We start from the raw sequence: 26,764 nt of genomic DNA, 5'->3' as shown, positions 1-26,764 counted from the left end.
AAGCTTCTATAGCCAATAAACAATTTCAGCAAAGTAGTAGGATATAAAATAAACATACAAAAATCAGTAGCCTTCCTATTTAACTCTATCCCAGCAAGTGAAAGCCTTGTATAATAAAGCATTTAAGGCACTGAAGAAAGAAAATGAAGAAGACACCGGAAGATGCAAATATACTCATGGTATCAGCATCCCAGACTTTAGGCAGTACATCAGATCTATACTAATAAAAAAAAAAAAGCATGCTGCTGACAAAAATACAGACATATTGATCAACTGAATTAGACTGAAGAGCCAGAAATATATATATTGGTTTTTCGAGACAGGGTTTCTCTGTGTAGCTTTGCACCTTTCCTGGAACTCACACTGTAGCCCAGTCTGGCCTCAATCTCACAGAGATCCACCTGCCTCTGCCTCCTGAGTGCTGGGATTAAAGGCGTGCGCCACCATCGCCCGGCTGCCAGAAATAATTGTACATACCTATAGACACATAGTTTTGACAAAGAATCCAAAATACACACTGGAAAGATAGCATCCCCAACAAATAGTATTGGTCAAACAAGATACCTATGTATAGAACAATGAAAATAGATCCGTATCTATCACCTTGCACAAAACTCAACACTAAACGCATAAAGGACTTTTTGAATCAACTCATGAAGCATAAAAGTTTCTCTATGGCAAAGGACATAGTCATTCTAGCAAAGTGGCAGCCTATAGAATGGGAAAAAACCTTTTCCAATTATACAACTGTTAGAGGATTATTATCTGGAATACACAAAGGGCTAAAAAAAAAAATCCCCCCCAAAAAAAAAACCACCAAGAAAGCAAATAATCAAATTAAAAACTGCAGTATAGAACTCAACAGAGTTTTCAAATGATGAAGTACAAATGGCTGAGAAACATGCACGCGCATGTGCACACACACACACACACACACACACACACACACACCCCTCATGTTCAATATGTGGCTATCAGGGATGTGCAAGTTAAAACTTCTTTGAGATTTCATCATGAAAATGATCAAGATCAATTTATAAAATGACAGCATATGCTGATGACAGTGTGGGGAAAGGGGACGCTGACCCGCTGACCATTTGTTTATTGCTAGTAGATGTGTAAACTTGTGCTACCACTATAGAAATCAGTGTGGAGTTTCCTCAAGTATCTTGAGATCAATTTACCATAAGATCCAACTATACCACTCTTCAGCATGTACCCAGAGGACTCCACATCCTACTACAGACGCTTTCTTATCCACATTCATCAAACCCATAGCCTGGAAACAACCTAGATGTCCATCAACTGATGAATGGGAAAGGAAAAACTGGTAACTTACACAACAGAATATCATAGAACTGTTAAGAAAAACGAAATTATGAAGATTGTATGTAAATGGATAAAGCTAGAAAAAAATATCATCCTGAGTGAAGTAACAAAGACCTTCAAAACTCAAATATTGCATGTTTTCTTTTCTATTTGGATGCTAGATTTTAAGCTTTAGATATATGGGCTTCAATGTGAATAACCACAGAGGCTACGTAACTGGAAGGGACAAGAGAGCAGGGGCAGGGAGCTATTCCTAGGAAAGGAAAATAAAATACAGTGTTATAAACAGACAAAGGAGAAGCTAAAATAGGGGGATTTAATAGGCACATGAATACGAGTGCAGGGTAAAGGGGGAGTATGGGGAAGGACAACCAACAGTAGGAGTCTTTTGAAAATCATATGGAGACCCTACTATTCCAGAAGCTTTCTAATTTAAAGGGAATCATAATGGAGGCGGCAAGGTCCCAACTGGGCGTTCTGCACCACCAAGTAAAATATCTAGTGGCAGGAATGGATTATATCTTGCTGAATAGTTTACCAAAGGATTCCCAATAGACCCTCACAAGCACAAGAGGGTATTGACAAGACATTGATTACCCTCTACAACCTGCCCTACTGCTGAAGACACAACTCACTTATGTCTACACACAATGTAGATAAATCAAACTGTATCAAATTAGAAGCTTCACCTCTACTTACTAGCATTCATGGTGCTGGAAGCTACTTTACAAGCTACTGGAAGAGAGAGTAATAACCATCTCACCTAGCTACAAACCCTGCAACCCACAATGGAGACCTGCCTGCAAGATATACTGGTGCAAATAATGGTGCAAATGTTATGGAAGTACCAAGCCACTTTTAAAAATTAGATTGAAGGTCTGCTCCATGATAAAGAATCCCGACTTAACACTATTAAAATGGCCCCAACCCTGAGCCCAATTAGGTGATGGCACTAGGGGGAAACATGTCCTGGATAGGTTTATGCCAATTTGTCACAAGCTAAAGTCATCTGAAATGAGGGAGCCTCAACTGAGAAAATTCCCCCAATAAGATCAGGCTGCAGGCAATCCTATAGTTCATTTTCTTAATTAATGATTGATGTAAGAGGGCCCAGCCCATTGTGGGTGGTGCCATTCATGGGCTAGTGGTTCTGGGTTCTTTAATAAAGTGGGCCGAGCAAGCCATGAGGAGCAAGCCAGTAAGCAGCATCCTCCATGGTCTTTGTATCAGCTCCTGCCTCCAGGTTCCTGCGCTGTATGACTTCCTGGCCTGTCTTCTTTTGCTAGTGAACAGTGATGTGGAAGAGTAAGTCGAATAAACCCTTTCCTCCCCAACTTGCTTTCTGGTCATGGTGTTTCATCACAGCAACAGAAACCCTGACTAAGGTAACATACAACTAATATTCTGCTAAAGGAAAATAGCAATAAAATTATTCTTAATGATATTCTGATATATACATACTGATACACACATAAACTCACAAGAATTGTTATGACATGTATAAGACCTGCATAGGCTCAAACCAGAAAAAAAAATCCAAGAAGACAGAAAAGTGGACTCATGTCCCAGCCCTGAAAAAGAAGCTATTTGTAACTGATATCTGATGGGAATGGGAAAAGAAGCTAGCTTTCTTCAATGGCATGTTACTTTCACTTGGTACGTCAACCACACTCCAGGGTTGAGTAGTTGACAAACACAAAATCTATTCTACTATTTATTTATTTATTTATTTATTTATTTATTTATTTATTTATTTATTTCGTGTGTATGTGTGTGTGTGTGTTTTGTTTTGTTTTGTTTTGGTACTTTTTGTCTTTTTTTTTTTTTTGGAGGGGGTGTCTTTTGACTTTTTGTTGTTTTTGTTATGAGGGAAAGAGGGAGGGAGGGAGGGAGGGAGGGTGAGAGACTATGGAGATGAATGCATAGCAGGTAGAGAGGGTTTAGGTAGCACTAGTTGGGGAAGTGGAAAGAACATTATAAAATATATTTGTGTTAGTAAGTGTTTCGATTGCTGTGAAGAGACCCTATTACCATGGCAACTCTTATAAAGGAAAACATTTCATTGAGGTGGTGGCTTACAATTTCAAAGGTTTTGTCCACTATTATCATGGCAGGGAGCATGGTGACATGCAGGCAGACATCTTGATCAGAAGGCAACAGAAAGTGGACTGTGACACTTAAGCCAGAGAGAACTCAAAGCCTGCCCCCACAGTGACGCACTTCCTCCAACAAGGCCATGCCTACCTCAACAAGGCCTCACCTTCCAATAGTGCCACTCCTTATGAGTTTATAGGGCCAATCACATTCCAACTACCACAATATTGTATGTAATAAACTCATAAAACAAAACAAAAACAATCAAAATATTAGGCAAAGGAATTTCCTACTTTGCTACTGTTATGAACTGTATTGTAAATATCTGATATGCAACCCATGTGAAGGTGCAACCCAGTGTGAAACCACTGTTCCAACCCTTAAAACAGTAACCACCCATGTCATGTGGTTCCTCTGCTTAATACTCTGAGTATAAATCTCACTGAAAGCATAAGCACATGGTTGCTATGCACACATGATGACATCCTCCGCAGCACAGCTCCTGGAACTCCCATTACATATCTTACTGCCTTCTAGGTCATTCCCACTACTGCAGGTACTCTGACTGGTATTGTACCCACAGCCCTGCCTCAGCCTTTGTAGCCTCATCTCCCAGGAATGTCCTCTAAGATGCTTATACTATTAGCTCCTTCACTTCCTTATGGTTTTTGTCAACAGTCCTTTCCCAACAAGGCCCTTTCTAAAATCTAACTTATACCCTATTCTTTCCTCTCTTTGTATCTTTTATGTGCTCCTGTCACCACAGAGGGTCTCTGAGAGCTGGCAGCTTTTATTGTTCTGTTCTGCTGGTGTCCTGTGAAATAAGCAGCCTCTAGTTGAAAGCACTCACAAAGGGTTCTCTTAGTCATTGGAGCTAGTCCATTGTTGAGTAGGCAAAGGGAGTCACCAGGCAGCCATTGCCTTGTTTGTGGGAAATACTATGAAGAGGAGAGGGATTTACTCGTGGTTTTGGCAGTTCCTCCAGCAAAAATCTACTCTCTAGTGGAAGCCTGTTATAACACTGTAAACATGCCCCTCCTATGTGAGCTAATTAATTGTCTTTCTTGCAGTACAGAGAAAATTACCAGTATTTTATAAGCAATATGAAAATTAACATGTGTATAATTTTGTGTGAAATACATATGTGTATATGGAGTCAGTACATTCCACACAAAATTACTTATAGCAGAGTGCTCTGTTTCATTTCCTATGGATATGTTTTAAGTCACATTTAATATATAAAAGCATAAAACATGCATTTCATTGTCAGGGGCATAAATAAAACAAATGAAAACAATACTATGAATATATACTAGAGTAGCCTTTTTTTCACATATGATTTTTAATTTGTTCCCTTTCTGAAGTGCACAATTATTCCCATAGATCAGTGGCTCTAAGGACATAAATAATTTATCATGTCTTTATCCCCTTCTAGTGCTTAGTTATAATTCACAGTATGTTGCAGATACTAAATTGAAAAACTGATTGATCATACATCATTCCTTACTGCTGGTCTATTTCTGAATATTTAACGTAATTTCTGGAAAACCTTTCATAATTTCTCCTATGTAATAGGAAATTTACCTAGGGTGTAATCCAATATACTTACTATTTATAAACTAAAATGACAAGAAAACCTTAGGATTAGGCCGAGTGACTAAGGAGCCCAGACAGAAAAGAATCTACAACCGCATGTAAGTGACCACCACAAAGAGATCTGTTGTGGAATGCTGCTGTCCTATGGGCATGGCCCAGCCATTATTTCTAAGGAATCCTCAGTAGCCATGTTTACCTGCATGATACCTGCTTGAGGATGGTACACTTAATGTTCTAGGGGAAGAGGTCGCCCGGTTCTACCCCTTCCTAACACATCTTATAGGAAGTTAGTGGCTGCTGGAGGAAAGAATTTTCTTCAGTGGTGTAGCTATTCTGAAGTTGCCCATGCTGATGTAAGTAACACCTCTCCCATATTCCTGTAAGGGACACTAGTTAAATTCATTGGTTCCCCAAGCTAGTCTTGGGCGGAGTTCTTTCTTCGGGGAGTGCAGGAAAAGTTCACACAACAAATGCAAAGAACACATCTCATTAAATTAAAGATGGTACATGATTGTTAGAAAAACTAAGTAATTATTAGCATACTATCATTGCTAGAACACTCAGAGGTCCTCGTTTACTTCCCTAGCGGTCCACAGCCCGAGACACTCCTTTTACCTGGGAAGTGGTAGGGAGGATCGCAGAGAAGCACCATGCCTTTCCCCTCCTTCACTTTGACCTCGGGACGCTCCTCGGGAGGAAAGGGGTCGAGATCTGATTTCAAAAAGGAAAAGGGAAATGTTCACTCTGCTCAAGAGAAAGAGATGTTAAGTGTGATCTTTCAGTAACTTGTGTGTGCAATGCAGCAGAGCTCGGCTGGTTCTGATCACCAGTGCAAGCAACTTGTTCTCATAGCTGGGATCCGTGCGCGCCATGCAGTTCCTTCACGGACTTCCTCGCAGCAGCCGGCGCAATTCCGATAACCACAAAGGTCCGGCTAAGCTAAAAAATGATCCTTTCAGGTTAGGGAGAGTCTCAGTGAAGAAATACAGTGAGGTCAGCCAACGCCAGAAAGCCTCAAAAACTAGAGGCAGAGACAGGTGCACTTCCACTCCAACGGGTGCTTGGAAACTCAGGGGAAAGAGCCCAGGACTGGATCCCAGCTAGATAAGGAGAAAGTGATCCATTCCCCCCTACCTCTCTTTTTATCTGTGTGTTTAAAACTCACATCTTGGTTGATTTTTTTGATCCTTAAGTACTTTGGCTCTTCTTTATTTTCTTGTTTTTTTTTTTTTTTGAGCTGAGGATCGAACCCAGGGCCTTCTGCTTGCTAGGCAAGCGCTCTACCACTGAGCTAAATCTTCTAACTGATATTGGTCCTGTTTAATTTCTGCCTTTCTTTCTCTTCATCTGTGATCCACACCCAACCGAAATAACTGTGTTTTACTCTCCTTCACACGTCTGCTCATGAAAGCCATGTGCTCTTCCTGTTACTCCCTGTTACATTTTTCCAGAGGAAGACTCAAAGCCACATCTCTGGACTGGAGGAGCTCATGGCGCCTGCATGCCTTTTCTAGCCTCATCTGCTCATTTGATGTTTAAGTAAACTTGGTGAAATTCTATTAATCTCTGGATGTGGAACAAAAATTCACATGCTCAGTTCTATCTTAAAGTAATTTTTCCAGCTCCCACGCCACCACAGTGAGAGAAGAATGTTACTGTCTTTTAACTTGACTTTCTTTAGAAAACAAAAAACTTCAGTGCAGTGCAGGTCCTGAAGTTTTTCTTTTAAGTTTGATGTGTTTTATCTATAACTCTCTTTGCTTTAATATTATTGCTTCTTGACCTACCTCACCCTTCCCGGTAATTGATCTGCTTTCTTGAAACATGGCATAAAAACATGACATAAAGTCACAAACTGGAGATTTATTACCATAATCAGCTCCCCCTTCAATGTAACTCTGTCCTTTAAAACAAATTCTAACTTTTATTTTGGCAAGTATTATTTTTAAATTTTTTCCATTATTGGCCCTCATTTAAAAAAGGCCTTAATTCAAATTTAAGACAATCAACTAACTAAAATACAATTTAATTAATTACAGCCCACAGAAGTTAAACACTGAAGAGACAGATATTTTCAGGGATGGGGGATGTTAGGAGAGGCACAGGGCACTCTTCATCTCTCAAATAGTTTCTTTCCTAATAGCTAATTCTCATTCTCTGTGGGCCGCCATGGACAATGCTGGCACCACTTCACTGATGCTATATGGCAGAGAATCATTCAAGATTCTTCAGAATGTGGTCCCAGTTTCGTTTACATTATCTTTATAGTACTCACAGCACTTGGCCTGTGCTGAACTAATCACGCAAATCCCACTACTGTATACAATGCATTTCTTCTACAGCTCATTCTTACCAGGAGCCTGTTTTCTTGTTTTTTCTCTTTGCTGAACTCTTAGGGTTGTATGTACTGATATGTCTTAACAGTCACGCAGAATTACTCTATTTTAAATGAAATTTTCCCAAGTATGTTACTTGTCTCACCAAAAGCCACCTGTCACCTATACATGAGCATGGGACATGACTTCATTAATAAACCACAGTGTGTCACTACTTTGGTTGAAATGATAAGGTAGGAGAGTTCATATTCATTGGAACGATATTTTTTTAATTTTACATATACCTGTGTATGTATGTGTATATGCATGTATATGTTTGTGTACATGTGTATAGTATGTGTGTGTGTGTGGTATTGTGTGTATGTATAGTTTCTACCTTCAGAAGCCAGAAGAGGGCACTGGATTCCATTGAGCTGCAGTTACAAGTAGTTGTGAGCCACTCAACATGGGGGTTGGGAACTGAACTTGGTGCTTCTGAAGAGTAGGTACTACTATACTTGACCTCTGAAACATCTCTCCAGGAGAAGTAATTTTAATGAAAGAGAAAAGCTGAGATGGTTAACTATCACAGGATTAAACTCCCAATTTACATAGACCTCTATCAATAATTTTAAATACTTGTAATTTCATTTCACATGAATAAACCCACTTTTAAAAAGTTATGATTACTTACATCCAAAGCTCAGGGTCGCCTCCGTGCTTCTGACCATCCCATAGTTATTTGATGCCAAGCAGTAGTATACCCCTGCGTCTTTCTGCTTGTCAGGGTTGTTGATGACAAGGTTTCCTCCTACCATACTGTACCGATCATTTGTCAGGTCAACATCCCCATTATTCATTCTCCATCTCGAGAAAAAGACATTAATGTCACTCTGAAGGTCACAAAGCCTGGAAACTCTGTCTGGCTAACATCACTTTGAAGTGATTTAAGTTCAGCTCCATGTGAAGTGGTATTTCTTAATGACCTACAATTCTGAATATTTGGAAGCATGCATAATAACTTAGCTAAGGTACATAAATGTAAGTGTGAACTCCTGACACATTCCCTCATCTTAAATGAGGTATCCTATAAGAAAAAAATGCATTACCGAGTTTCATTCCAGAGATTAATTTTTTTTTATTGTTGAGACAGGAGCACATTTGATAGCCATGCATTGCTAGGTCATTTCATGGACTTGTAGATACATTATATAAATTATTAAAACATATCTGTTGAAGAATTAAAACATAAACTGGCTAGTAGCACAGTTTATCTGGCTAAATAGCACAGCCATTTTCCGATAAAACTAAAGGAAGCCAGTACCAAGCTGTTATTATTACTATAGCTCCATAGTAGAGCTTGAGGTCGGGGATCATGAGGCCTCCAGAGATTTTTTTTTTATTGTACAGGATTCTTTTGGCTATCTTGGGTTTTTTGTTTTTCCATATGAAGTTGAGTATTATTCTTTCCAGGTCTGTGAAGAATTGTGTTGGTATTTTGATGGGGATTGGATTGAATCTGTAGATTGCTTTTGGTGAGATTCTGCCTATCCATGAGCATGGGAGATCTTTCCATTTTCTGACATTTTCTTCAATTTCTTTTTTTCAGGGACTTAAAGTTCTTGTCATATAGGTCCCTCACATGCTTAGTTATAGTAACTCCAAGGTATTTTATATCATTTGTGGCTATTGTAAAGGGTGATGTATCTCTGATTTCCTTCTCAGCCTGTTTGTCTATTGTATATAGGAGGGCTACTGATTTTTTTGAGTTGATCTTGTATCCTGCTATGTTGCTGAAGGTGTTTATAAGCTGTATCAGTTCCTTGGTTGAATTTTTGGGGTCACTCATGTATACGATCATGTCATCTGCAAATAGGGAAAGCTTGACTTCTTCCTTTCCAATTTGTATCCCCTTAATCTCCTTATGTTGTCTTATTGCTCTGGCTAGAACTTCAAGTACTATATTGAATAAGTATGGGGAAAGAGGGACAGCCTTGCCTTGTTCCTGATTTTAGTGGAATTGCTTTGAATTTCTCTCCATTTAATTTGATGTTGACTGTTGGCTTGCTGTAAATAGCCTTTATTATGTTTAAGTACAACTCCAGGGAGGCTATGTAGAAAACAGGACCCTAAGAAAGATACAGGGATTGCCCAATGACAGAAATGGATTAGATCTACATGAACAACTTGGACATGAGTGGGGGTACTGAAGGGCAAGGTTTGAGGGAAAGAGAGCTTAAGGGAGCTGGAGATCCCAGCTGGATCAAGAACAGTGAGGGAGAACAAGGAATAACAGACCATGATAAATGAAGACCACATGAGAATAGGAAGAAGCAAAGTGCTAGAGAGGTCCCCAGAAATCCACAAAGATACCTCCACTGTAGACTATGGCAATGGTCGAGAGAAAGCCTAATCTGACCTAGTCTGGTGATCAGATGGCCAAACACTCTAACTGTGTGCTGGAACTCTCATCCAATAACTGATGGAAGTGGATGCAGAGATCCTCAGCCAGGCCCCAGGTGGAGCTCCAGGAGTCCAATTGTTGAGAAAGAGGAGGGATTGTATGAGCGAGAATTATTGAGACTAAGATTGGAAAAAGCAGAGGGACAAATAGCCAAACTAATGGAAACACATGAACTATGAACCAAAAGCTGAGGAGCCCCTTGAACTGTTTGGGAGGCCCCCAGGCAGTGGGACCTGGACCTGTCCTTAGTGCATGAGCTTGCTGTTTGGAACCTGGGGCTTATGTAGGGACACTTTGCTCAGCCTGAGAGGAGGGGACTGGACCTGCCTGTACTGAATCTACCAAGTTGAGCTGAATCCCCAGGGGAGTCTTTGCCCTGGAGGAGATGGTAATGGGGAGGGGGCTGGGAGGAAGGCGGGAGCGGGAGGGGGGAGGACAGGGGAATCCATCGCTGATATGTAAAATTAAATTAAATTATATATATATATATATATATATAAATAATATGTATGTATGTATGTATGTATGTATGTATGTATGTATGTACTTAAAAAAAAAAACTAAAGGAAGCAGCCACTGACACAAGATGACCACCAGGGGGCGATCACATAGTCTAAATTACTCCACTGGGTCTTAACTCCTAGCTACAACTAAGTTAATGAAATCAGATTTTCTTCAGCCTAGATTCAGTGTTCACTGGTGCCTTTTCACATTTTTTAGGGGCAACATTTGTGGAAGGCATTTTCTTCCACCATCTATGTCTATGTATCGTGGCGTCGATGGGAAATATTGTGGCTAACAATACCACCCACTGAAGATAATGTTGTAAATAGAAGTCTGCTGTTTTTTTTTTTGGGTTTTTTGTTTTGTTTTGTTTTTTGTTGTTGTTGTTGTTGTTGTCAGAGTTTGTTTTGTTGTTGTTGTTGTTGTTTTGTTTTATTTTGTTTTGTTTTTTGTTTTTGCACGAGTTGCTGTGAAGAATGCATAGAGAAAAGAGTTTTTGTTTAAGATGATAGTAACAAATCATTTTAGAGGATGACAGGAACAAATCATTTTACCCTGTGCCTGGGTCCACCTCTTAAAGCAACATCCCAGGAAAACCACCAGACAGGAGTCCCCATCATGAAGTTCAGAAGGGCACCTGTGCGTACTTTCTGGATGCCAAATACATTTCTGATGCAGGTGAGGATAATGATGAAAATGCATGCTATCAGTTCGGTCACTTTGTAAGTTGGGTCTCTAGGACATTTCCCAGTTATAATCTGTCATCAGAGTTAATTTCAATAACACACACAGAGCACTATGTGTAAATGGCCCTGCTACAATCAAAGCAAGTAGTGTGGAGTGACCATGAATCCAGTTTCCTAGTCAAGCAGCTTCAATTGTTGGGATTTTCCCTGTTATTGGCTCCAAGTTGTGTTTACTGCCGTGACTGCCTCTGGCTGTGGTTGTTTGGGATATCATAAAATTTTATGCCTCACTGTGTTTGGGTAAGCTCATTGTCTGTTTTCAGAAATGGGTATTGAACCCCCCTGTGCATGCCTTTAAATGTGTATTTTTATTGCAGTGTTTGCTGCTTGGGGGCTGGAGATAGGGAAAAGTGTGTCAAGGCTGGTGAGTGGCAAGTGAAATTCCTATTGTACCTTTTACCTCTTAGGATGCCACCATGCATAATCCATCACCACAGAGCATGCTACAAATACAAAACTACTTTGTGAAGGACAAATTGCGTGATTACCTAAGGCGGTGTGGTTTGTCCATAATTCAGTGCATATGAGAAACTTCAGGCATTCCTTTTTATCACCAAACAAGTCTTTCCTCTCCTCTCCTCTTCCCCTTCAAGCTTTATTTTATTGTCAGAGGCAGCCACCTCCCTATCAGGATTGAATATCTACTTGGTTCTGTCCACTCTCTATATTAATAAATGGACAGTCAAGCCAGGTCAAGCCAGGGATTTTGTTTGGCTAAAACCTGTGGGGTGGAATCAGTGACATATTTGCCAGAATACATTTCATTCATTCTGCCTCTGTGGGGGGAAGGGCAATAGCCCTGCCCATGCTGTGTTCATGGAAACACTGAGCACAGCACCTGCTGATTGGTTGCCTCCAAGCCAGTCTGGAAGCTGTTGGTGAGGACAGCGTCACTGGATCTGTATCACTGAAATAGGCTTGACATTTTCACACTATCTGGAAGTTTTTTTTAGAAATCATCACACCGGGGCTTTGGTCCAGCATCTGTACTTAACTTAAATGGTCAAGTCAAAGCATCTAACTTAGTATTTAGCATCTTTTCCTGTAAATATGCCTGTGGATAAATTTCCACAACCTGTCACTGATGCCTGCCCATGCCCCTGACTATGTGCAGAGGCCATTGCATTAAGTCTAGCAACCAAATAATTTTTAGAACGAATGTGTTATTTATAATTTATACTGTGTTTCCATGCATGAAATTGAAGCAATAAAAATAATTTCAGAAGGATGGTGATTTTATATCTAAATTCATATTTTACTTTAGTAGTAATCTTGTAATTATAGCCAGAGGCAAGAGAAGATGAACACAATTATAATTAAGTGGTGGGAAGGTGATATTTTCCCTGTTAATAACTTTGTCTAACAATAGAAAGCTGTTTTGTGGTAGGAAGAAAGCCTACTACCAAACACTTAATTATTAATTGATAAACTTCAGTTAAGTTGGGTGACAAGTGTCCACTCAAGTTCCATTTTTCCATCACTTCTTTTCCTATCACGGAAACACTTCACAAAAGAAATTCAAATTCATCGGCATTTAGTTAACTCTTAGTCTTCAATACAGTTTCAGAGAGCTGGTACAACTTTATGAACTCTCTGCAGCAGAGAAACCAATTTTTACCTCTTACCAAGTTTTCAGGATAGCATAGAGAAGTGACCCAGGAACATGGACAGAGTGGTTCATGCATTGTTCAGAAGATAGAGATATATGTAAGATACACTTTTGTGCTGGGAATGCAGTCAGTGGTGGAATGCCTGCCTCACACACATGAGTGCTAGGTTGAGTACTGATACTACAAGGGACTTTTTGTGTTGTCAGGTGTAGAGATTTGAGATCACTTGAAAAGGGTAAAACCTTCTGGAATTACCTATGCAAACTTTATATATATATATATATATATATATATAAAATTGTGTTTGTTTGAAAGCATCAGCCCATTAGATAATAGCAATCTACCTGCATAATCGATATATAATAAAGAAATTCTTACATATATTTAAGAAAACTGTGCTGTACATAAATACCATATAGTGTTTTCAATAGTGGGTCTGCCAATATTTGAGTTGATGTTGATGGACCTCACAGACCTGTCTTAGAGATTTCTCTACAGATACGAGGTTACAGATGGCGCCTGCGCTCTGCAGCCCTAGCCCTCCATTCTGAAAAGAGCGTTACCTGTAAACTGGAAATGGGCTGGCTCGTGCCCGGCAGTTGAGTGAAACTTTTCCTTCCAGGGACTCCTCTGGGTAAATGGTATTGATTGGTTGCTCTTCAAAAATGGGTCCAAATCCTTTGTCCTCTTCAGACACTGAAACAAAAACAAGATGGTTTTATAGTGTACCACTTTTTTTTTGGTTTTGTTTTGTTTTTCAATTTTTCGAGTCAGGGTTTCTCTGTGTAGCTTTGCACCTTTCCTGGGACTCCACTGCCCGGCATTGTGTACCACTTTGTAAGTCAAAGGAAATATGGTTGCACCAAAAATACTTCTTTTCTCATTGTTTCTCCAAATGTACTGTTTGCCAGTTATCTCTTTACAGCTCCCTCTACACTCATACACACACACACACACACACACACACACACACACACACACACACTCACATACACATTCACACTCAGACACACATTCACACACACACTCACACAACACACCCCTCACACACACATACACACACACATGCACATGCACCCACACACATTCACACTCTCACACCCACTCACAAACACACACACATGCACCCATGCACACACACTGCACGCGCGCACACACACTCACACACGCAAACTCACGCGTGTGCACACACACACATGTGCGCACACACACGCACACACCCACACCCATGCACATGCACCCACGCACACTCACTCTCACACAAACACACATGCACATGCACCCACGCACACTCACACACACACACAGCACATGCACCCACGCGCGCGTACACACACACTCACACAAACACACACACTCACTCACTTACACTCTCACACACACATTCACATTCACAACACATTCACACATATACACACACACAACACACCCCTCACACACATATACACACACACATGCACACTCACACTCACAGACACTCACACACTCACACACATCCACTCACATACCCACACATGCACCCATGCACATGCACCCACGCACACACGCACATGCACCCATGCACACACACACACTCACACTCTCACACATACGCACACACACACATACATATGCACACACACACTCACGCACACACACACGCACACACACACGTGCGTATGCACCCCCCACTCTCACACACACACACACACACACGCACACACACGCACACACACACGCACACACACACGTGCGTATGCACCCCCCCACTCTCACACACACACACGCACACACACACGCACACACACATGCACACACACACACACACACATGCACCCCCACACACATACTCACACACACTTTCATGCCTCTGGGTCTTTGCATGAGCTTTTCTACTTTCTAAACTCTTCATTCTAATTTTCCTACCAAAGTTTGTATGTTTGTGACCCCGCCGCAGTGTCGCTCAGGCTGGGGACTTGACATGCCTGCTTTGACTCCGGAGGCAGCCTGCTATGACCACACTGGCAGTGTTTGGAGACAGGTGGCTTCTTTAGTCTCTGTACCCTGCTACCCCGCTGCCTTGTGGTCTAGAATGCAAAAGTCCTTAAAGATTTCCGAAGAGGAGAATAAAGCAGTAGTGAACTCCTGAATGCTCTGGGGGAGATTATCCTCTGAATTTTCTTATCCCTGAACATGTGACCAGGACTCAGGCGCAGCCATTATCTGTGACAACATATATACAAATTGTGAGCATGGGAGATGATGAACAGGTTTGAAACCCATCACAAGTGCCCAGCTTGGGAAGCAGCTGTCTTGGGAGTCTCTACTCTCTGGAAGGAAGAAGAAATGAAGCAGCAAGAAAGGTTGAAGAGGCAGGAGTCACTCCTCTGTCAGTAGTGTAGTAGCGTCTACAAACAACAGCTATGAGCCATACTCTCTGAATGAGTTAGTAGTGAGCCATGTGCCTTGAAAGGAAGAAACTTCTTCCCTGAGGCCCCGGGAAGGCTCCAATAGAAGCAAGCCATGACTCCAGATTTTCCTATCTCTACCTGCCAGGTACTGGGATTGCAGGCGTGTGCCAACATGTCAGGCTACCCCAGCTTACTCTTTTTCTCCTTTTATTTAAAATACATTTTTTTCATACAATATATTCTGATTACAACAGTCCTCGCCTCCTCCCAGTTCCTCCCCATCCTGATCTACACCTTTCCATCTCTCCCTAGAAAACAAACAAGCATCTAAGAAATAATAATAAAATAAAATAGAACATAATAAAACAAAACAAAACAAATCAGCACATAACAAAGGAAAACAAAGAGAAGGAAAAGAGCCAAAGAAAAAGCACAAGAAATACATGGAGCCTCAAAGACACACACATTCCCTCACAAAAGAATCCCAAACACACAAAACCAGAAGCTATAATATATATGCAAAGGACATATAAGATAAAAATAATAATTCATAATAACAATAATAGATGAAAAAGAAAAAAGAGAATGTTCTGATTCAATATTGTAAGTCAAAGGACTCCAAAGATGCCATTGAGTTTATTTTGTATTGACCATCTACTGCTGGGCATGGGGTCTACCTTTTAGAGTGATTTGTTTGCTCAAGTGAGACTCCCTTGGAGAAAATTAATCTTTCATTTGAAAGTAGCTATCAACTGGGGGCAGCATCTGGGTTAGGGATGGTGACATGTGTCCATTTTTTTTTTTTTTTTTTCAGTTCTAGGACCCTCTCTGGTACAGACTTGTGCCAGCCATACGCATGCTGCCACAGTCTCTGTGACTTTATGCTTGTTGGACCTGCTGTGTTTTGAAGTCCTTGTTTACTCAGTGTCTTCCATCCCCCTGGCTCTTTCTCATTCTTTCTGCCTCTTTTGCTGTAGAGGTCCCTGTACCCCGAGGAAAGGGTCATGATTGAAACACCCCAATAAGGACTGTGTGTCCCAAGGTCTCACTCTCTACATCATATTTGGATGTGGGTCTCTGTATTTGTCCCCATCTGCTGCAGGAGGAAACTTCTTGGATGATGGCAGAACAAGACACTGATCTATGAGTATAGCAGAATGTTGTTGGCCATTTGTTGCTATGTTCCTTTAGTGGAACAGTAATATTTGGTTTTCCCTTAGGTCCCTGGCTGATCTAATCTTAGATTCTCTCTTGGCTATCTGAGCAGTGTTGGTATGGGTTCCATTTCGTAGAGTGGACCTTAAATCCAATCAGATATTGATCAGTTACTCCCACAAGCTTTGTGCCACTATTGCGGCAGGTCATTGTAGGTCATTAAAGGCTCTCTATCTGGATTTGTGTTGACATTTCTCCTTTGTTAGCATGCAGAGTACCTTCCAGTACCATGAATAGTAGTCTGTTGGGGTAATGGCTCTAGATAGGCACCAGCTTGACTTCTCTATGTTCAATGCCTTGTGTATGTTCTGACTTCACTCAGTTTGTGGAGAACAATCAACAGCCTTGGCAACAGCCTGGGTTGTTTGTGGGGGGTGGTTCCCATGTTGCCCCTTTGGCCAACAACTTGATTGGATGTAACCTATTCCCAGAACTAGAAGCTTCATTTGTTGATCAAAGATGCCCATTTGGGGCTCCCAGCTTGCTTTTTAATAGGTGGTCTAACTTAAGCAGTGGTTTTTATCTTCTCTAACATTGACCTTTGAGATACTATCTGAAAGAAATATCACCTACTCACAGTGGTGAGGCCTTTTGTGATGTATTACCAACTTTGTATATCTAATAGGAAGGCAATTTTGTAAAGAGCGTATGTGAATATTTAAAAATCTGTAGTTAAAGTTTTATAGGTCAAACAGAAATATTGTCGCATTTGTTTTCTTCTTAATGGCAATATTTTGTACCAATGATGTGTATATATTTTCCAGTCTTCCATTAGTTTCTAATTTCTATAAGGACAGATAAGAAACCTTAGTGAGATACAATATGAAGCTAAGTTAATTTTCATATGGAAAAATAAAATCACATTTAAAATATTTCAGTTTGCTTGTTTCCAGGATATGGCTACACTGTTTAATGAACATATGTTACTTACATTTCTAGAATTTTCTGGACAAGACACTGGACCCGCTGTGAGGCTTATGGATGGTTCCTGCCCACGTTAGCTGGGAACTGAAACCAGCCCTTGAGAGCACCAGTTACTGCTTCAAGTCTTTGTTTTCCATTGTCATGCTCAGCAGGAATCTAAGCCCATCACCCAGTATGGTGACTCCATGGTCCCCTAACTCAAAAGTAGTGCTCAGACTCAGAGAAAGAAGATAGGTTTGGATAACACAGTTTGAGACTAAGCCCAGGACCCATTGAGGTAGCTCTATACTCGGCCTGCAGAAATGCATGCCTCTGTCTCTTGCTGCTCTAGGAGTGAGAAGATCCAGGTGACAGTTTTTGATGTGTTGGAAATTTAATGGAGGGAGAGAGGAGGAGAGAGAGAGACAGACAGACAGACAGACAGACAGAGACAGAGAGGGAGACAGAGACACAGAGAGAGCTATTGGATATCTTTCTGCATGCTGTAAATATGTGTGGCTCCCATTGGATAATAAATAAAGCTGTTTTGGCCTATGGCAAGAAAGCTTACAGCCAGGCAGGAAATCCAAGCAGAGATACAGAGAGAAGAGGAGTGGAGTTGGAGAAGATGCCAGCCGCTACTCATGGAGCAACAAGGTGCCAGCCGACTGGTAATGCCACGGCCACTTGGCAACGTATAGATGAACAGGAATGGATTAATTTAAGATGAAAGAGCTAGATAGCAAGAAGCTGAAGCCATGGGCCATATTATATAAGCCTCTGTGTGATTGTTTTATAAGCAGCTGTGGGATTGAGGATGGAAAAGATTCATCTGGATTGCTGGGCAAAGCAGGACCAGAAAAATTTCTGTTTAAGGGGGGGTAGAGGAAGGGAGGGAGGGAGGGAAAGAGAAAGAGAGGGAGAGAGAGAGAGAGAGAGAGAGAGAGAGAGAGAGAGAGAGAGAGAGAGAGAGGACATCTCAGGTTACCTGAAGATTTAATTAACACATTTTCTTTTGACCTGTTTTATTTTTTTCTTAATAAAAACCCATTTTAACAACAACAACAAAAAAACACCTTTCACTTTCCTATATCTAATGTAGCTCTCATAACTCTGTCTTAGAAGTGATTACTTTATCAGATTTGGTTGAAACTACTGATAAGAAATAAAAAGATCACACATGCATATTTGAAGGAAAATCTGCAGATCCAAGAGAACCAAAGGCTCTGGCTGCTCCCTCTGCGGGCTTTTCACGTCCATAGATGGCACAATCTGTCAGTGGCTAAAGCACATCCTTGCACTTTTCCCTGTAATCTTTTACAGCTAGTTCTCTGCAATCTTGCTATTTGGTTTGATTTCTAGAAATTGAAAGTAAGATTGCAGTTTGTGCTTGAGAGTTATTTTTAGTAACGTTTCTATCTCTCGAGAGAAATCCCATTTTTTTCCCATTCTGAAGTATGTCATCTCAATCTGTTGTTAGACAGAATTTTGCATCAGCATGTTGTCAGATGGGTCTAAGAAAAATCTATTATGAAATAAAGCAATGGCATCAAAATTTGAAACGTCTATTATTAGAATTCTTACAATATTTATAGTATCTCTTATCATGGAGCCAGGAGTGGTTCAAGCTCTCTTGAAGTACAATGAACCACCTACGTGAGGCAAATGTTGCTCAGCCCATTGCTGAGAACAAACTTCTCTATAGTATCGGTCCTTTCTTCATTGAGATAATCAGGATGTTTAGGATTTGGTTTTGAATACTCTAGCACCACTATCACTTAGGGCAATGGGTAAGAAGTAACATTGCAACTAATTTGACATCTGTAACAACACAACACTGGGAATTCCTCTCAACAGGTGTGCATAATTCCAATATTTAAAAGGATGACAGGGATTGGATTAGCAGATCAGGTTATAGAGATTAAATTCTTTGCTTGGCTTTATGTCACAGGGAGAGTCCATCATGTCTTTATAGCCTCTTTGGGACATTGAGCCATTTCATAAACTTCTAAAAGTGGCTTGGAATACTCTCAGGCTACTTCATTGTCTGATTACCCCAAAGGTATGGTCTGCTGTAGCTGGAGAGGCACTCAGATTACCTCAGGCCATGACATTTCTTTCAGAGGGGTCTGGGAAAGATTCTCTGGTTTTAAAAAGAGATAAATAAAAGAAAAGAGAAATGCTCCTCTTCACTTAGAATACTGTTCTGTCTAGATGTAGCAGCCCAGCTGTGCACTGCTGGAGAATCTGGAGAGTGGCTCACTGCATCAACCACTTCTACATCATGGGTGGTAAAGAGGCAATTGTTGATTACTGGTGTTAAAACTTGCTACATTCAAAGAAGATAGATTATGGAATTAAAAAGACCAGTCACAGGCAAAAGCATTTTTGTTCTTATATTGCTGTCAAATAGATGGAATACATGGGATATTAAGTACAGAGTTTGGAAATGACAAGATTATTATTGTTATTATTGTTATTATTATTATTATTATTATTATTATTATTATTAATGGCTTATTCAGACAGTGTGTCTCTTTGTAGCCCTGGGTATCTTGGAACTGTGTATGTAGAGCAGGCTGGGTTTGAACTCACAGAGATTCACCTACCTCTGCCTCTCAAGTGCCGGGAAAAAGGCTGTTATCACAAACTGCCTCCCTCCCCCATGAAATTTATGTGTGTTGATAGTGATAGCCATGAAGAAGGAGACATTGGCAATGGGGGGAGAAGGGACATTTTCTGTGGCTGCAGGTTAAATGGACTAGATGAAATAGGCCTACTGCACAAGAGAAGGGCAGGTATGGTGAGCCCTGCAAACGGCAGCAGGCCATAGTAATGCAGATATGAGTAGAGAGTAGAGGATGGAGGAGGAGCCTGTGGGACTGACTTTTTATCATTTCTAATCTCCCCATGTAATGGGAATAAAATATGACATCTGAAAGTCAGAACGCTCAGGGATTTTAGAGGTATGGGGAGCGAGGTGCCCTGAGACATGACTAAGGAGAGGGAAATGGGTGTTCAGGGAAACACAGTGTTTGCTGGGCAGTCTCAGTACTTCACCCTGTGGTGATATTTTATCTGTGTACCCCAATAAAACTGATCTGAGGATCAGAGGAAAAAGTCAGCCATTATATTAAACATAGAGGTCAGGCAATGGCAGCACACGCCTTTAATCCTAGCATTTGGGAGGCAGAGATCCATCCGGATCTCTGTGAGTTCAAGGCCACACTGGGAACAGAGCTAGGCATGGTGGCACATGCCTTTAATCCCAGCACTAACCATGGAGTTCTGGAGGTCTGTACAGACAGACAGAAAGTGATAGAGCTGGGCAGAAAGAGGAAGTGATGTAGTTGGGCAGAGAGAGGAAGTAAGAGGGCAGAGACAGAAAGGCATATAGGTGTGAGTATACAGGAAGCACATCTCTTTGGAGGCTGAGGAATTGGTAAGGTGAGTTTGGCTGTGGCTTGCCCTGTTCCTCTGATCCCAATATCTGGCTCTGTTTTTTTGTTTTTTTTGTTTTTTTTGTTTTTTTTGTTTTTTTGTTTATTAATAAGACTATTTATCAATTTGTCTTACATCACCCAAAGTGAAGAGTCATAAATTTAACATAGACGAGGGGGGGTTTAGTGATTACCAGCTGGATGCTAACTGTATATATTATGTCTCTCCTCACAGATTCCTCTTAACGGAGTGGGGAGGGGTATCTTTTGCATGCTCAGAGGGAAGGTTATGTGAAGAGCCAGCCAGAGGGAGAAGTTGCAAGCAGCTGGAGGCAGACACTGTAATTATGTCTTCACAACCAAAGGAGCATGTGGGGCTACTGGCAGCTGAAAGGGGCAAGGATTCTGTATATTCCAAAGGACCACAGCCCCACTAACAACTTGAGCTTGGGTTCTATTTTCTTGAGATGTGAAAAATAAATTTATGTTCTTAGTCACTGAGTGCCAAGTGTTTTATTATGTCAGTACAATGAAATACCTGCACTTATTTTTATGGTACTATAAATCCTAACCTCAATTAATTACAAACAATTATGCTTTACTGTGCAACAGGGTTTCCAATGACTTATTTGACTATAAAGTGCTTTGTAATGAAATTCCTGTTAATATTCTACAGAAATTACAAGTGTTCTTTTGTTTTTGTTTTTTAAAAAAGACTTTTATCAGTTACCTTCTTCATTTAGAATCTGTGCCACTTTTAAATGTTAAAATACTTCAGGCTTCCTTATCTACAACTTTCATCATTAAGCATACCTTGAATTATCAAAGGAAGAATACTTCAATTGTTTTCTTAAAGAATTATTACCTTGTCATGTTTCCTACTTAGGATAAAGTTCGTCAAGTCTGGCAAGCTATATCACTGATCTCTATAATCTACATGTAGGACTCCCAGCACATGAGGTGGGAGGAGAAATGTCTTTGATCGTATTTGAGCTAATAATTTCTTGCCCTTCTGTTCTTTAAGCCTCCAAGTGAGAATCCTTCTAAGTCTGAATGGCATCCTTTTATTTGGCATAGACGTTGTCACACTGGATACTCAGCAATTTGTCCTGGCCTTTCATTCTGTCATTCCGCAGTGGCTTAATGAGTTAGCAGTTACCAGTCACTGAGCACATAGTCCATCAATCACTACCTCAGCTGCATTTGCTGTGCTCTTTATGGGGTTCTTGCAGTAAGGAACCCTGTGGTTTTTACATATTAAAACCAGAAGCTCATAGGAGTTGACTAATTTATGTAAAAATACTAGTTTAGCCAGTGAGTTTCCAGCTGGAGAGGCAGAGCCAACATGGTCTTCTTTTGACTGCCTCTACTTCAGTGAACCAGTAATCACAGGAGACACTGTACCAGCAGGATTGGTCGTTACATTCAGTACATCTCAAGCAGGAAATTGTCTAACATCTGTCAGCTCCTAATTGCACCAAATCTTAAGGTTCCAAATGCACTAACTTTAGTTCTCTCTCTTGAAGCAAACACGAGGCTTGCAAAAATGTTAAGCAATCCTTAAACACCAATTCAAATTTCACAGCATTGCATTGTTACAAAGCATGTAAGACAAAATGGAGACCCCACTGAATAGTTTTCATCTGCCCAAACCCTGAGTGTGTGTGTGTGTGTGTGTGTGTGTGTGTGTGTGTGTGTGTGTATGGGTGTTTATGTCTTTCAATAATCAAACAACTTGTTTAATGATTTCAGAAAAAATTACCTTATAAGGATTTCTAAGTGACCCAACAGTAATCATTTGCCTTCAAGTTTAGAGTTATCATAGCTTAAAGAAGAAATTAATTATCATCTTTTAAAAAAGCATTTAAATCTTACCTCCATGACCATATCTTCTGTGCCATGTGAACTCTAAAAAAAGAAAAAAAAATTGTGTCAAGTTATTTTTTGAGGTGTGTTTTCAAACATGGTCAAAGAGTCAATGATTTGGTAGAAAATGTTCTTCACACTGGAGATTGATGCAACTTTTCATCTGTGCAAATATTGTTTTCTTATTTTTACATTATATAGTGGTAGCACTAATGTTTGCTATCAATGGAATTAGTATGAATTTTGGAGACTAAACACTTTTTATTTCATTTATAGTAAGATGTCAATAACTATATGCAATTTCTTTTTATGCATTATATACACATCAGGCGTGCAATTATATATCCACATATGTGCATGCATATCATTCTTGCGTCTATATATATTTACCATTGATATTAAATTCTTAAGTATTAACTGAACTGAAGTAGGTTAGAAAAAGGAGGAATAGCATGAAGGCAAAAGAAGGGAAAAATCCCCTTACCTCCATCTTTGAGAGTCTTTGTTTTGTTTTGTTTTTGTTTTTGTTTTTTGAAATAGGGTTTCTCTGTGTAGCTTTGGTGCCTATCCTAGATCTCACTGTAGACCAGACTGGCCTCAAACTCACTGAGATCTGCCTGGCTCTACCTCCCAAGTCCTGGGATTAAAGTCATGCACCACCATCACCCTTCAAGGCCTTTGCCTCCTCCCAGCTGTAAGACCAGCTTTCTGGGGTATCACCAGGACCCCTTTTTGTGCAAGATAGTGGTGCCTGGAGTGTCCTTATCAAACTACATTCTTATCCAAGGCAAATCTTTAGATTCATCTTCTATTCCTACTTAACAAAAAGAGAGAAAGGGCAAATTTTGTTTTCTTAGACATCCTGGGGATGTAACTCAAGAACATCCAACATGGTGTATATGTTTGCTACTAAGATAATTATGACTGTTCTGTGAGAACCCTACACAGATACTCAAAATTGTGATTTAATGGTCCTTAAATTCCTTTCCTGTATTTCTAATACACTCTGGCTCCGCTTTATAAAGGCTTGTCTTGAAATTATTTTTTTTTTTTGCCTTCAAAACCAAAGATCTGTTTTCACTTGAGTTCAGGTCCCTGAAAGACGGAAGGAAAGAACCAGGCTGCTGGAGGCAAAACATGAGGCTGTGGCTTCATCTCTTCCATTGTTGACACTAATGAAATTATTTTCACCAAATTATGGAATTGGCATAATAAAAATCACCATCTCCTCAAAAAACACAATAAAGACTAACTGACCATACTGTGATCACTGCACTTAGAAAAATGACACAGGAGGATCAAGTAGTTCAAGGTCATTCTTGGATGCCCAGTAAGTTCAGGGCAGCCTGGACTACAAAATACCCTGTATCCCACAAACAAGTGGACTAAATAAATCATAAATGCAATAGAAGAGTCTTGGGTATGTCATAAAAGAAACTGGCAGACATTCATGTATGAAATGTCTACATACAGGTTTGTTTCCAGATGAATAGCAACTCAACAAGTTCTCATTGAGCGAAAGTCATTGAGACGGAGATTTGAAAAAAAATATTATTAGGAAACATATCACTGCCAGTAAAACTAGGTGTCTACACTTGTGGGAAATATTTCTGAATTTTCAGATTTCCTTTGAAAGAGAGAAACATGATCTTTGTGCTGAGAGCTCAAAGTGGCTATGTTGTTCTTTATAAGCAAAAAATGTCATAGAATATTTGGACACTATTTCTCTAAAATTAAGTAAACAAATGAAAAATTTATCAGATTCAGTGTTGTGCTGGATACTCATAATAGCTACATGTTTATTTTTTTTACAAATCTTGTAAATCAATTATTAAACACAGTTATATAAACTTAATGCAAATTGACAAGTGAGTAAGTTTTATTAAACACAAAAGGAAGACATTTAAAATGTTACTTTTAAATTTCTTACTATATTTTACTATTATTCAAAGTATTGAAGTTGTAGGCAGATGGTAGAAATGCCACCCATCTTTTCCAACTCTATGTAGATTGTGTAAAGTTAAAATTGACATTCCAAGTGTTTCATTTTCCAAAGATACAGTTTATAGGTTTATGAGCATTTTTATACAGAAAGGGAGCTAAAGCTTACAAAATCTTCATTGAAAATAAAAATAAAATTAAGACCAATCTTAGCATATAAAATTTATTTACTAATGTGACTCAACCCAGATGTCAAAAGAAGGTATTAGTTCTACTATCACATGGAAGATTTCATGGAACAAAAACACATATTGACTATATTCATGTAATTTCTGGAGAGTACACAAAAGTTTTTCTTTACCTCCTAGACAGGACGTAATGGAGATTAGCAGGAGATGGCTGGCCAGCAATGGCATTTTCATCTTCGGTTGAGTAGATGGTTCAGTTTTCAAAACTAAGGAAAGCTTTATGGCAGTTGAGCACTATGAAACACCTGCATAGAGAAAAGACAAGAAAGCAAGTTAGAAGCAAACATAGAAAGAAAGATAGGAAAAGAAATGGAGGTGAGAAAACAGGAAAGACGCAAGGAGAAAGGGGGAGAATCAGGAGGAGTAGAAGAGGGAAAAGGACAGGAGGGAAGGGAAATGTCCAACATTTGAGGACAGTGATGTTATTAACTCCATTGTTTCATTATTCTCATTTTAATACATTTGTAATGAGAGGACCCTCAAGGTCCCTTCCTTCCCAGAATACTCATGCTGATCAGAACTGGATGATTTCTTTTCTTATTCAACACAAAATACACTGATCATCTACTGAAACAGTTATATTGTCAACATTTTAATATAGATCATTTTAATGGATTAGATTTAGAGAGGTGAGTGCCTGGGGTTATAGCAACATATAAAGATACTGGTAAGCCACAAGCCACATGGCAAAGTATAGATTAATAGAAATGGGCTAAATATAAGAGTAAGAGCTAGACAATGGTAGGCCTGAACTAATGACCAAGCAGTACTAACAGGGCTTGGCGGGGGCTGGAGAGAAGGTCTCCAACTACAGGCACACTAGAAGGGAATCAAGAGGAGATGTCAGTTTGAGCTGGTAACATTGGGCTGTTACCACTGGAATTACACTGTGCCTTAAATGCTCACTTAGTGGAAATCAGAGGCTGTATCAGGCAAAGAACTTGCTGCAAGGTTATTCCTCAAAGCTACAAATCACCTGGAGGTGACTGGGCTTCCTACCAAACGTTAGTGAATCTCACCTGAATTTTTCTCTTTCATTTTAAAAAAACTATAAATAAATAAATAATAAAAAATTTTAAAGGTAAGGTTTCAGTTGTCTTCATTTGCCAGAAAGATAGACCAGCTATGGCTAAACAGACCTGACTGCTGCTTCACATCACACAAAGTCAAAGAACAATCTTGCATCCTATATAACAACAACAACAAAAAATTCATTGAAGCACAGATAGAAAGATTAATTTATCTTATTGTGAGGCCCCGAGGCCACATAAGAAAGATAACCTTTGTGAGAGCTTTAAAGCTTGGAGGATGACATAGAAAGATAGTTTTGAAAAAAAATTTTTTACCAGATATGCACAACTCAGACAAGATTCAATATAACCATCTTCTTGCCATTCTGTTCTTTTAGTTACTCATTTAATTTTTTTTCTTATTGCAGAATGTCCCTGAGACATATTTGTCAGCAAAAATCAAGATAGTTTTGGTGTGTTCATATCTTTAAAAGTTTGGGAGCCCTCTTTAAAAGCAAGGAAAAATGTTTCATGAACTAAGCTTCAAAATTATGTAGCAATCTAGTTAAAATATCTTGCTTTGGTAAGTTTTCAATAATTAATGACCATGTAGTTACACTGCTAGATTTCACAAGGCACTTTGGAGTAGCCTTGAGGTAATGTGGGGGCACATAACTAATGTTTCATTGTCTCTGCATAAGCAACAGATATGAAAAATCAAAAGCAAAGTAGAAGTGTGACTGTTCTTAAGAGACTATCTGGTCAGTGGCCAACAGACAGAGACACAAGTCAGTGTAATGAGTTGGGTTGAAGTTTGTGTGATATTCAAGTTGAGAGAAAAAGATTATTGTTATTGAAAGCACTGTAAACACAGCACTGTGGCAAAATAATTGAAACATAAAGGTGGAGATACTGTAGCCCAAGATGTCAGATCTGCTAACTATAAGTCAACAGAAGTCTACAGAACTCTTGGAAAAACAACAAATCATGGAGTGTGACAGAGATACCCAGTGAATAGGAATTTCAACTTGAGAGAATGTGTTTTCCAAGATTTACAAATAGTGATACAGGATGTTAGACAGGAAGAAACACA

The 26,764-nt window shown here is 39.8% G+C and overlaps 1 protein-coding gene across 3 annotated transcripts in view; it reads right to left on the bottom strand.

Annotated features, from left to right (window-relative positions):
- Positions 1-26,764, bottom strand: part of Cntn1 (contactin 1) — a 311,527-nt gene that overhangs the window by 119,056 nt on the left and 165,707 nt on the right. For all 3 annotated transcript variants that reach the window (XM_036207695.1, XM_036207696.1, XM_036207694.1), the window contains exons 2-6: positions 24,775-24,906; positions 22,482-22,514; positions 13,222-13,354; positions 8,029-8,201; positions 5,635-5,730 (exon numbers count right to left, since the gene is read on the bottom strand). In XM_036207695.1, coding sequence (XP_036063588.1) covers positions 5,635-5,730; positions 8,029-8,201; positions 13,222-13,354; positions 22,482-22,514; positions 24,775-24,835 — 496 coding nt within the window. In that variant the 5' untranslated portion in view covers positions 24,836-24,906. The remainder of the gene's footprint in view (positions 1-5,634; positions 5,731-8,028; positions 8,202-13,221; positions 13,355-22,481; positions 22,515-24,774; positions 24,907-26,764) is intronic.

Source organism: Onychomys torridus, chromosome 16, assembly GCF_903995425.1.
Source record: "Onychomys torridus chromosome 16, mOncTor1.1, whole genome shotgun sequence".
NCBI classification, from domain to species: domain Eukaryota; kingdom Metazoa; phylum Chordata; class Mammalia; order Rodentia; family Cricetidae; genus Onychomys; species Onychomys torridus.
The sequence above is the reverse complement of the archived record's forward strand: the minus strand, read 5'-3'. Positions and strand labels throughout refer to the sequence as shown.